This window comes from Stegostoma tigrinum, chromosome 4 (assembly GCF_030684315.1).
Source record: "Stegostoma tigrinum isolate sSteTig4 chromosome 4, sSteTig4.hap1, whole genome shotgun sequence".
Taxonomy (NCBI): domain Eukaryota; kingdom Metazoa; phylum Chordata; class Chondrichthyes; order Orectolobiformes; family Stegostomatidae; genus Stegostoma; species Stegostoma tigrinum.
Window position 1 is genome coordinate 38649291 of NC_081357.1, and position 12694 is coordinate 38661984.

Genomic DNA, 12694 nt, shown 5'->3' on the forward strand with positions numbered 1-12694 from the left:
AGTGGTACAAAGAAGATTTCCCTATTATTGCCTTATTTGAGGCTCGAATGAGAAAAATGACCCAGATAAGCACCTTTGAAGGCCTATAAAGTGAATAAATCAAAATAGATTGAAAAATACCATGCATTTTAAAATAATGGAAACTGGCAATTTGTTGGTCTTTAAGAGAAGAAACTCTTGTCTTTGAAAATACATAAATTTTACCCACTTAAATGGGTTTATCCCTTAATCTTACCTTGCAGACAGACTGGCAAGACTAAACTTCTTTGCCATAACCTGCAGCATTTTAACTGCATTAGCCTCCTCATTAAGCCCTTTGCTTTTTTTGTTGCTTTTACTTTTGGTCTTCGATTTCTTACATGGCAAATTTTCATAAACTTCAAATGCAGATTTCCCTTTCAATTCTTCACCAAAGCTGAAATTCTGCACAGATTCTTCCAAGTTGGATATTAATGGATCTTGATAAGTTACTATTTTTTCTATGCAATGGATTTTTGGTTTGTAGCCCTCAGTTAGCAAATCACATGTATCTGTATAAATAAACTGCAAAATATAGGCAAACAAGTCAGCTTGAATCTTATCCAGAATGTACAAGTCACATCCAATTCCACCAACTTCCTGTCGTCGGACATCTGGCATGTCAACATGTTCTGCATCAGGAAAGAAAACCTTCCGAAAGTAGTCAGATCGCATAGCCAGAATATATTTATGGCTGTGAAAAATCTGATTGCCAACTTGACATGTGACATCATGGATACTCTCCGTTTCACTGGCTTCCCTGAGTAGTTTACCAAAGTCTTCATTAAAGCTTGAGGAAGAAACACTTGGAATTTCATACAAGCTAAAAAAAAATTTTAAAAAAAGCAATCCATGAAAAAGTACAAATAAGGCCAAATTAGACAGCATAGCAAACGACAGCAAACACAGGGAACTGCAAGACAGCATACATATCAACAATGTAGGCAGATATGGTTCAATGTAAAGCAATGTGAATATAATTATTAGAAAGTACACAAATATGACTACTAAAATAGATGTATTATAACATTAATTATATAAAAAGGAAATTGTTAAGTATTTGAAAAGGCAGAAAACAGTCAAACATGAAAGAATTGGAAAATGAGAGTTAAGTAGATGGCAGTAACTGAACATAGAGCTCTTATGGGCCAGATCAAATCTCCTCAAAATATATTAAGATAGGTAAAAGTTGGTGTCTAGGCTATTTTTAAAGGCAAAATGTTGTGTTCCACATGCAATTTGATTGATTAACTACCAGGCTTGAGACAAAACACGCTTTATTCTTACACTATAGTTAAATACAAGAGCGAGGGAGAGGGCGCACGAGAGCATTTTGCTGCTGCAAGACGAGATGTATAAGCAGCTTCCAAAACCCAACAGCCACTGAAAGCTAGGACTTCCAGGACTTCCAATTCCCTGGCCCCCAACACCTCATATTCACCATGGACGTCCAGTCCCTGTACACCTGCATTCCGCATGGAGATGGCCTCAAGGCCCTCCGCTTCTTCCTGTCCCGCAGGCCCGACCAGTCCCCCTCCACCGACACTCTCATCCGCCTAGCTGAACCTCGTCCTCACCCTCAACAACTTCTCTTTTGACTCCTCCCACTTCCTACAGACTAAGGGGGTGGCCATGGGCACCCGCATGGGCCCCAGCTATGCCTGCCTCTTTGTAGGTTACGTGGAACAGTCCCTCTTCCGCACCGACACAGGCCCCAAACCCCACCTCTTCCTCCGGTACATTGATGACTGTATCGGCGCCGCCTCTTGCTCCCCAAAGGAGCTCGAACAGTTCATCCACTTCACCAACACCTTCCACCCCAACCTTCAGTTCACCTGGGCCATCTCCAGCACATCCCTCACCTTCCTGGACCTCTCAGTCTCCATCTCAGGCAACCAGCTTGTAACTGATGTCCATTTCAAGCCCACCGACTCCCACAGCTACCTAGAATACACCTCCTCCCACCCACCCTCCTGCAAAAATTCCATCCCCTATTCCCAATTCCTCCGCCTCCGCCGCATCTGCTCCCACGATAAGACATTCCACTCCCGCACATCCCAGATGTCCAAGTTCTTTAAGGACCGCAACTTTCCCCCCCGCCAGTGATCGAGAACGCCCTTGACCGCGTCTCCCGTATTTCACGCAACACATCCCTCACACCCTGTCCCCGCCACAACCGCCCTAAGAGGATCCCCCTCGTTCTCACACACCACCCTACCAACCTCCGGATATAACGCATCATCCTCCGACACTTCCGCCATTTACAATCCGACCCCACCACCCAAGACATTTTTCCATCCCCACCCCTGTCTGCTCTCCGGAGAGACCACTCTCTCCGTGACTCCCTTGTTCGCTCCACACTGCCCTCCAACCCCACCACACCCGGCACCTTCCCCTGCAACCGCAAGAAATGCTACACTTGCCCCCACACCTCCTCCCTCACCCCTATCCCAGGCCCCAAGATGACATTCCACATTAAGCAGAGGTTCACCTGCACATCTGCCAATGTGGTATACTGCATCCACTGTACCTGGTGCGGCTTCCTCTACATTGGGGAAACCAAGCGGAGGCTTGGGGACCGCTTTGCAGAACACCTCCGCTCAGTTCGCAACAAACAACTGCACCTCCCAGTCACAAACCATTTCCACTCCCCCTCCCATTCTCTAGATGACATGTCCATCATGGGCCTCCTGCACTGCCACAATGATGCCACCCGAAGGTTGCAGGAACAGCAACTCATATTCCGCCTGGGAACCCTGCAGCCATATGGTATCAATGTGGACTTCACCAGTTTCAAAATCCACCCCCCCCCCTTCCCCTACTACATCCCTAAACCAGCCCAGTTCGTCCCCTCCCCCCACTGCACCACACAACCAGCCCAGCTCTTCCCCCCCACCCACTGCATCCCAAAACCAGTCCAACCTGTCTCTGCCTCCCTAACTGGTTCTTCCTCTCACCCTTCCCTTCCTCCCACCCCAAGCCGCACCCCCATCTACCTACTAACCTCATCCCACCTCCTTGACCTGTCCGTCTTCCCTGGACTGACCTATCCCCTCCCTACCTATACCTCTCTCCACCTATCTTCTTCACTCTCCATCTTCGGTCCGCCTCCCCCTATCTCCCTATTTATTCCAGTTCCCTCTCCCCATCCCCCTCTCTGATGAAGGGTCTAGGCCCGAAACGTCAGCTTTTGTGCTCCTGAGATGCTGCTTGGCCTGCTGTGTTCATCCAGCCTCACATTTTATTATCTTGGAATTCTCCAGCATCTGCAGTTCCCATTATCTCAGCCACTGAAAGCTAAACAACTAAAATCCTGGCTTTATGGTAGCTTGATCCCACCCACTTGTGTTGCTTCAATTGCTTCATCTTAAAAAAACCCAAGACCTCACAAACCATTCGTTGGTTTGGAGTAGGCTGCTTGGTGCCTCCATCTCAACCTCTCATCACAAAAAATAAAACCAGGACAAAATACACCTCTCAAAGCCAAAATATCATCGTAGCACTGACAAACTATTGGCTGAACGACCATCTGTGTTATTATGTCTGGTGATGGTATCATGCAGAAATTAATGTGGAGAAAGTTTTGTATTTGTGCAATATCCTTCTTGATCTCACAACATTCTACAATGCCTTATAACTAATGAAGCACTTTTTTGTGAAGCAAACATTGTTGAAATGTTGGAAATATAGCAGTGAATTTGCACAGAGTACATTTCCATAAACAGTAAATGTGATAATAACCTTTGGCTCAAAATGACAAAGCTGCAAACTGAGCCAAGATTGTTATTTCTGTGAACATTTGGATCAGCATGGGATCAAATTTTTTTTAGAGAAAGCACTTCTAACTTAATACAAGGATAACAAAAGACATTATTTTATTCCTCAAGAGATCTTTCAGTAAGCTGGACAGTTAGAAATTTTAGTTCTGATAGCTCACATACACCTTAAATATGCCTTTGACCCAGGGAACAGCAAATTCTTTGCTGCAAGCTTACTAATTCTTCATAAAGTAAATGAGCCATGAGACCTCAACAAGGGCTTCTGCTTATCTTAAACCCCAGTCTGTCATTTTCCATTTCCCATTTCACCATCCACCGTTAATATAAATATTGTCCTTATTACGATTCAGTTAATACCTTTTCAAACAGGCAGAACAGTATCCATGATACAGCAGTTTGCCTAATTTCACGCCAAACGAGCTCACCAAAAATAAAATCAAAAACAAATACTAAAACAAGAACAGAACATAACAGAATTAAAATTTGAACAAATACTTTGATAACAAACCAGGCTAAGCAATCATATTCCATCAATGAAACTGTTTATCTTGAGCATTTAATGAAACTATTCCATATTTCTACTCATTTGAGTATTTCTGGAAAACATACATGCTGTTAAAAATGAGTGATAATGGGAACTGCAGATGCTGGAGAATTCCAAGATAATAAAATGTGAGGCTGGATGAACACAGCAGGCCAAGCAGCATCTCAGGAGCACAAAAGCTGACGTTTCGGACCTAGACCCTTCATCAGAGAGGGGGATGGGGTGAGGGTTCTGGAATGAATAGGGAGAGAGGGGGAGGCGGACTGAAGATGGAGAGAAAAGAAGATAGGTGGAGAGGAGAGTATAGGTGGGGAGGTAGGGAGGGGATAGGTCAGTCCAGGGAAGACGGACAGGTCAAGGAGGTGGGATGAGGTTAGTAGGTAGATGGGGGTGCGGCTTGGGGTGGGACGAAGGGATGGGTGAGAGGAAGAACCGGTTAGGGAGGCAGAGACAGGTTGGACTGGTTTTGGGATGCAGGGTGGCGGGGGGGGGGGGGGGGGGGGGGGGGGGGGGGGTGGAGAGCTGGGCTGGTTGTGTGGTGCAGTGGGGGGAGGGGACGAACTGGGCTGGTTTAGGGATGCAGTAGGGGAAGGGGGGGCGGTGGATTTTGAAACTGGTGAAGTCCACATTGATACCATTAGGCTGCAGGGTTCCCAGGCGGAATATGAGTTGCTGTTCCTGCAACCTTCGGGTGGCATCATTGTGGCAGTGCAGGAGGCCCATGATGGGCATGTCATATAAAGAATGGGAGGGGGGAGTGGAAATGGTTTGCGACTGGGAGGTGCAGTTGTTTGTTGCAAACTGAGCGGAGGTGTTCTGCAAAGCGGTCCCCAAGCCTCCGCTTGGTTTCCCCAATGTAGAGGAAGCCACACCGGGTACAGTGGATGCAGTATACCACATTAAGCAGAGGTTCACCTGCACATCTGCCAATGTGGAATGTCATCTTGGGGCCTGGGATGGGGGTGAGGGAGGAGGTGTGGGGACAAGTGTAGCATTTCCTGCGGTTGCAGGGGAAGGTGCCGGGTGTGGTGGGGTTGGAGGGCAGTGTGGAGCGAACAAGGGAGTCACGGAGAGAGTGGTCTCTCCGGAAAGCAGAGAGGGGTGGGGATGGAAAAATGTCTTGGGTGGTGGGGTCGGATTGTAGATGGCGGAAGTGTCGGAGGATGATGCGTTGTATCCGGAGGTTGGTAGGGTGGTGTGTGAGAACGAGGGGGATCCTCTTGGGGCGGTTGTGGCAGGGGCGGGGTGTGAGGGATGTGTTGCGGGAAATACGGGAGACGCGGTCAAGGGCGTTCTCGATCACTGTGGGGGGGAAGTTGCGGTCCTTAAAGAACTTGGACATCTGGGATGTGCGGGAGTGGAATGTCTTATCGTGGGAGCAGATGCGGCGGAATTGGGAATAGGGGGTGGAATTTTTGCAGGAGGGTGGGTGGGAGGTGGTGTATTCTAGGTAGCTGTGGGAGTCGGTGGGCTTGAAATGGACATCAGTTACAAGCTGGTTGCCTGAGATGGAGACTGAGAGGGATGTGCTGGAGATGGCCCAGGTGAACTGAAGGTTGGGGTGGAAGGTGTTGGTGAAGTGGATGAACTGTTCGAGCTCCTCTGGGGAGCAAGAGGCGGCGCCGATACAGTCATCAATGTACCGGAGGAAGAGGTGGGGTTTGGGGCCTGTGTCGGTGCGGAAGAGGGACTGTTCCACGTAACCTACAAAGAGGCAGGCATAGCTGGGGCCCATGCGGGTGCCCATGGCCACCCCCTTAGTCTGTAGGAAGTGGGAGGAGTCAAAAGAGAAGTTGTTGAGGGTGAGGACGAGTTCAGCTAGGCGGATGAGAGTGTCGGTGGAGGGGGTCTGGTCAGGCCTGCGGGACAGGAAGAAGCGGAGGGCCTTGAGGCCATCTGCATGCGGAATGCAGGTTTATAGGGACTGGACGTCCATGGTGAATATGAGGTGTTGGGGGCCAGGGAATTGGAAGTCCTGGAAGAGGTGGAGGGCGTGGGTGGTGTCACGGACGTAGGTGGGGTGTTCCTGGACCAAAGGGGAGAAAATGGAGTCCAGATAGGTGGAGATGAGTTCGGTGGGGCAGGAGCAGGCTGAGACGATGGGTCGACCAGGGCAGGCAGGTTTGTGGATTTTGGGAAGGACGCTGTTAAAATGTTTCATCTTGCATTCATCAGGACAGGTACAAGAATGCCAAATTCTAAAGAATGAAACAGTTTACTCACCAGGGAACTAAAGTATTTTTGGGGAGATAGAGAAAACTATTCCTTCCACTACAGAAAATTCTATACAAGAGAGTGTATAATCATTTTAAAATATTAGATCAGTTAGAAATAAATTAAGCACCACTTTTTCCTGATAAAAAGAATATGTAAAGTCTGGAATACATGACCACGAAAAGGAATGTACAGCAAAAGGTGTTTGAAGTCCTAACAGCATTATATATCAGCGAAACTGTGCCTTAAGCTGAATATCCAACTCCCTTGTTTCTACGTGTAATGCTTCCTTACAGACGATTATTCCTACTTGCCATTTTAGGACATTGAGAAAAAGATGAATTTTGAAGTCAACCTAAATTACAATACTTCATGATTACCAGCTACCTTGCAAGTTGGTCATTAGAATATTCACAATCTGATTGTGTATAAAGACAGAAGAAAGCCAAGAAAGTGGATTTCCTTCTATTCTTTTTATCCTTCCTGTCAATGTAATTCATGCAATGCTACCTGTGACAGACTAAAGACTTACCTAGTTTTAGGGTCAGATTGTAGAATAGCAAAATTACGCCCATTCAAATCCATGGTAGCAGAAACGGCACGGTGAACACAAGGAAGCTTTTCAAGTTTAATCCTGTCATAGAAGCTGTTGCTCATTCCAGTTGTGTTAACAAAATGATCCAAAGGGTTTTGCAGAGAATTTGACAATTCCTCTATAAAACAAGAAAACCAATTCATGCAATAAGATGACAGGAACAAACGAAACTCAAACTTCCCCTGTGGATGGGGTGAGGCATCAGGTATTTCACAAATTCTGTCGGATGGAAAAATAAGTATATAGAGTGAATAAAACAGAGATTTCACCAGTTCAAATACGTAGTAGGCAATCTTTTAAACCAGGAAAACAAAACATGGTAATCTGGTTATTAAAACAATCCACTGTGACAAACAAACATCAACTTTATAGTGAAAATGTAAAATAGGAAAACTAAATTCTTTTTCAATAATTCCTTTCTTTCCACCACTAATCTGTAAAGGAAGAAAACAGATGATATCTCAAACTATAACCATCCACACCACCAACTATCTTTAACATAAAGTACGCCTGCAAGAAAAACAACAAGTATTTAAGTACGTAGCATCTCCTAGTTTCATTACCCTCGACACATGCAATGATTGATACATCTATATCTCATCAAGTATGCCCAAATGGAGATGTTTCTCTTATGTAGTTTAAAAGGTTACTATCCAGTTATTCATTTTACATATTTATCTTGCTACAAAATATTTGCAAACCCATAAAATCACCTTTATTGAACTGTCCGCACTGTGACAAGTTGAGTGAATCAATGTTTTCTTCTTCCCCAAACATTTGGTTCAAATTTTGTCTACATAAATATGCTGAGTATTTCTTGGAGATTTTTTTTGTAGCAAAGTAAAACTTGTTCCCTTTGATTTTTTGCCACATCACACAATTGTTAAGGGGCAAAAGGTGACCGTTTGGACCATCAAGTTTGCACTGGCTCTCAGCAGTTTGACACAGCACTACTCTCCTGCTTTCTCCCCCTGCCAAAGCCATGCACAATGTTTCTACTTAAATGAATGTTCAATGTCCTCTTGAATGTCTCACTTGAACCTGCCTCCACTACACATCCAGGAAATCCTCTATCTTCATGACCTGGCTTCATAGATAAAGACAGATGTAAAGTATTGATGTAATATCTGTCAGGGAAAAGTCAGGGATAGAGGAATAGAAGTCAAGAAAAAACATGGTAAGACTTAGGATGGCACAGTCAATATTCCAGTGGTTTCGCACAATCCCCTTCTGCCATCAGGAACAGATCTCGCTCCTGGATTTCGCTGCAGTCTTGCTGATGTAGGGCGGGGGAGGTGCGGGGAGGAGGGAGAGAGCCCGGGAGTGCGCGCGCTCGTACATGTGCATACGCAGGGCAGCATGGAGATGCCTAAGCAGAGACAGTGTGGTGTTGGTGCATGTATGGAACGAGCTGTCACAGTAAGTGGAGGCAAGTATAATCACAACAACATTTACAAAGGTATTTGGGTGGATATATGAATAGGAAGGGATTGGAGGGCTATAGACCAAATGCTGACAAACGGCACCCAGTTGGATTGAGATGTCTGGCCAGCACGGTCCATTTCTGTGCTGTAAGATTATGTTGTTCTTGCTTTCTTCGCCCTTCCAAAATGCATCACCTCACACTTTTCAGGATTAAATTCTACTTGCCACTGTCTAACCTATTTGACCAGTCCATCTACATAATCCTGTAGTCTAAGACTTCCATCCTCATGATTTACCATACCAATTTTCACGTCATCTGTGACTTTACTGATCATACTTCCTTCATTCATGTCTGGATCATTAGTATGTACAACAAGCAAGGGGCCCAGCACTGAATCCTGTGGTATGCCAACAGGCACAGGCTTCCAGTCACAAAAACAGTGACCATCACCCTCTGCTTCCTGCCACTAAGTCAATTTTGGACCCAATTTGTCAAATTGCTCCAGATTTCATGGCTCTTGATTCTTAACCACTCTACCATGCAACACCTTGGTCAAAAGTCTTACTCAAGGCCGTGTAGACACGAAGTGTGTGACCCTCATCTGCATTGCCAGTTACCACTTTGAAAAGTTCAAGCACATTTGCTGGCATGATCTCCCACTTACAAAACCATCTTAACTAGCCTTGATTAATCCTCACCTCTCCAAGTAGAGATTAATACTGCCCCTCAGATTTTATTCAATAGTTTCCCTGCCACAGATGTTAGACTCACTGGATCAGTTTCCTGGCTTATTCTTACCATGCCTCTCGATGAGTGAAACCACATGAATCATCCTGTAGTATTCTGGCACCCCTTCTTTGACCAGAGAGGATTTGAAAATCAATATCAGAGCCCCTGTAATTGCCTCCCGCATCAGGTTGAAATAGGTCTCATCTTGGCCCAGGATTGGAGGTGACTGAATCAACTATGAACAGAACTCTGGCTAACCCTCAGGGGTGGCAGAGGGGCTTCATACAGACTACCATCCACATTAAGACATGTAACATGTGCATTTACAACACATATGCTTAAATGATAACCAATTACACAGACACCAGTTTGAGATCTTAAAAAGAAAACAATGCATTCAAATAAATTCATAAATCAGAATCACAGAATCCCTACAGTGTGGAAAGAGGCCAGCCTATTGAGTCTACACTGCACCTTCGAAGAGCACCGCAGCCCACTACCATAACCCCATATGTACGAGGCCAATCTACTTAACCTGCACATCTTTGAACTGTGGAAGCAAACTAGAGCACCTGGAGGAAACCTGTACAGACACAGGGAGAATGTCCGACCTCCACACAGTCACCCACAGTTCTGGGCACTGTGAAGCAGCAGGGCTAACCACTGAGCCGCCAGACTAGACAGACATACTCCTGGATTAATTTTGACTGACGTTTAACTTAAATTTACTTAAGGAAATTAATCACAAAGAGCAACAAGGTTGTAGTCTTTACCTTTTTTCTCCAAATTTGTTTTTTCTGCTCCTGCCCAGTGCCCCCTAAACCCATCGCCATCTTGCGTGACAAAAATCATTTCATGTTTGCTCAAAGCAATGTCTGACATGAAGACCTGACGGCCATAAGCCCACCGACATTGTTTAATGAAGCAGCTTGAAGATCGCCAACAAAACACCTGGTAGGGAAGAAGGAAATTGAAACAAATAGTCAGCCTATAAGTGAAAAACAATGAAAAATAAAAATCAGAAATTGATTATCCCCACAGGATAAACAAAGACAAGTCAGCAAAATAAGTAAACAGCACTTTATAGCTTTGAGCAGGGTTCTTTGTAGCATTTAAGCTTCAAAATCCCACTTTTTTTGTCTCCAGACTTTTGCACACAATATGGTAGGGGAGCAACGAAGAGAAACAGTCTTTAACTGGGTCTGTGAAGTGAGTAGACATTACAGAAGCTGAAAGATGTCTATGTTCCTCAAGTCCTTTCAGAAAAGCAAAGCAAATTAGTGAAGAGCTCCCATCTTCAAAATTCCACCTTCTTCCCAAGTCAGAAAAAAGGAAAGCATTTCTTACATCAAAAAAGTGTGCTGAAAAATAAAGCTCTCCATTCCATACTCTGAGTAATTACATTACTGATTGAAAGCAAGCGATATCGCCCATCTTACCAATGCTGGTGCCCTACTACATCATTCTATGAAATAATCCTACTGCCCTACTCCTCTTTGGTACTAGTACCCATTTGAATTATGTATCCAATGCTCCAATAAAAAGATAGAATTGTCTCTGCCTCAAAATCAATACCAACGACAAGCTATTCTCCATCAGTGCAAGTTTTCCCAACAACTCCACCTACTTCAACTACCTTTTCCTGAGTTATAGGTTGAGAGGGGCATTGTCTTGCAAAAGCTCTGTGTTCAGCTCCGTTGCAACTTTTGTCAGTCAAAAGTTAAATTGATAATGAACTTTCCTTCATCTGTGGAGCTCAGCTCAATAGACCTCTGATCTGTTTAATTTTCCATTTTCATCTATTGATAACATGTTAAACGTGGAGTTATTTCCAATTTTCCTCATTTTCTCATAATCCACTGGGCTCTGCAATTCCTTTGGCACCAGTGTTGAGCGACAGAAGGGCCATAATTCCTTGGAGACTGATGACTTTAAAAAGATATTTGAAGTTTCAGCTACAACAGTATTCCAAGTTAAGTGTTCTATTGCAATAATCAAAGTAAAAGGCAGCACCGATTAAACACTTTCTGTAGGCAATTTATAGTTTCTAATTAAGACATAAGAAATAGGAACCGGAACAGGAACAGAAATAGGCTGTTTGGCACCGAGGTTGCTCTGCCAAAAGTATCATGAAAGATCGGATACTCCTTAGGTCCAATTTTCTGTCCTTTCCCCAGAACCCTGATTCCTCGACTGATCAAGAGCCTGGGTTCAAGCCCCAACTGAACAGGTTGCGCTTACTAAGTAATGGCAGAAGCAAAATAATCCAAACCAGAATATATTCTGTACTTTTGCTTCCCTCACCATTACATTACAATTAATGCTCAATATGAAAAGTTACCAATTTATCAAGTACTGGAGAGCAATATGTTATGAGCAGCATGAAGTAGACTTTATCTTGTTGAACCTCAAGTCCAAAAAGTCAAAAGGTCCCAAAGATAATGATAATGATAATTTGTCCATTTATTACCAGAGAATATCAATCCTAATCTTTGATAGACTTATATGATCAGAGTTTTCCTTTGTCTATACACACACACACACATTTGACAGTTGCTCCTGACCAGAATTTATTACAACTATTTGCCCCATTTTTTGGCTCTTTACCTCCATTTTGCCCCTCTTGTCACCTTGCCTTTGTTACTTGTCTTACTCCTTTTGATTTCTCCCCTGTTTGGGACTTAATAATAAATATCTCTTCAAGCATTCATCATGCCTCAATGTTCCTACTGACCTGTGTGCACGATCTTGGTTTCACTTGGATATGCTGCAGCTTCACTCACTTTGTTTTTGTGGTAAGATGCTAAACTACACTGAAGCCACCAGATGGCATCCAACACAAACAAACAGTGCAAACTTAAATTTCAGTAACGAAAACTGAAAGGCCTTTAAGAGTTCAAACAAAACAGACAATTATTTCCCTCCAGCTCTTGAAATACTGTATGCATTGTCATTTTAAACAAAAAAATTGTATAAGTATAGGTAAAAATGGATTCACATAAAACTGGCTAAACCAAACTGCTGTCCCAAGAAATGCAGTCCACACCAGATAGTTCTTTGCATTGTTTTCTTCCCTGTCACTAAGATCATTTCTCTCCCAACATTAAGGCAAAAGGCTTCACTCGAGTGAAGGCAGTTCAGATTCCAAAAATGATCTATACAAATTTATCTCAGTTCATGCTATGTTGAAACTATCACAATGACCACAAGAGGGTGAACATGCTCAGCAATTTTCCAGTTCCTGAAGGAACGTTTGCTTATATTTCACTCACCACTCCTCGCAATATGGCAGCAGCTAACAGAGAAAAATAAAATCAAACGAGTGAGTGAATGAGTGAGTGAATATTAGGCATCTTTCACAACAAGTGTTTTTTTCCATTCATGGGATA

At 44.0% G+C, this 12694-nt stretch overlaps 1 protein-coding gene across 2 annotated transcripts in view; it reads right to left on the minus strand.

Moving 5' to 3' along the window:
• Window positions 1–12694, minus strand: part of ibtk (inhibitor of Bruton agammaglobulinemia tyrosine kinase) — a 120617-nt gene that overhangs the window by 52148 nt on the left and 55775 nt on the right. For both annotated transcript variants that reach the window (XM_059645277.1, XM_059645276.1), the window contains 3 exons: window positions 10079–10256; window positions 7088–7268; window positions 236–841 (listed from right to left, as the gene is read on the minus strand). In XM_059645277.1, the coding sequence (XP_059501260.1) occupies window positions 236–841; window positions 7088–7268; window positions 10079–10256 (965 nt within the window). The remainder of the gene's footprint in view (window positions 1–235; window positions 842–7087; window positions 7269–10078; window positions 10257–12694) is intronic.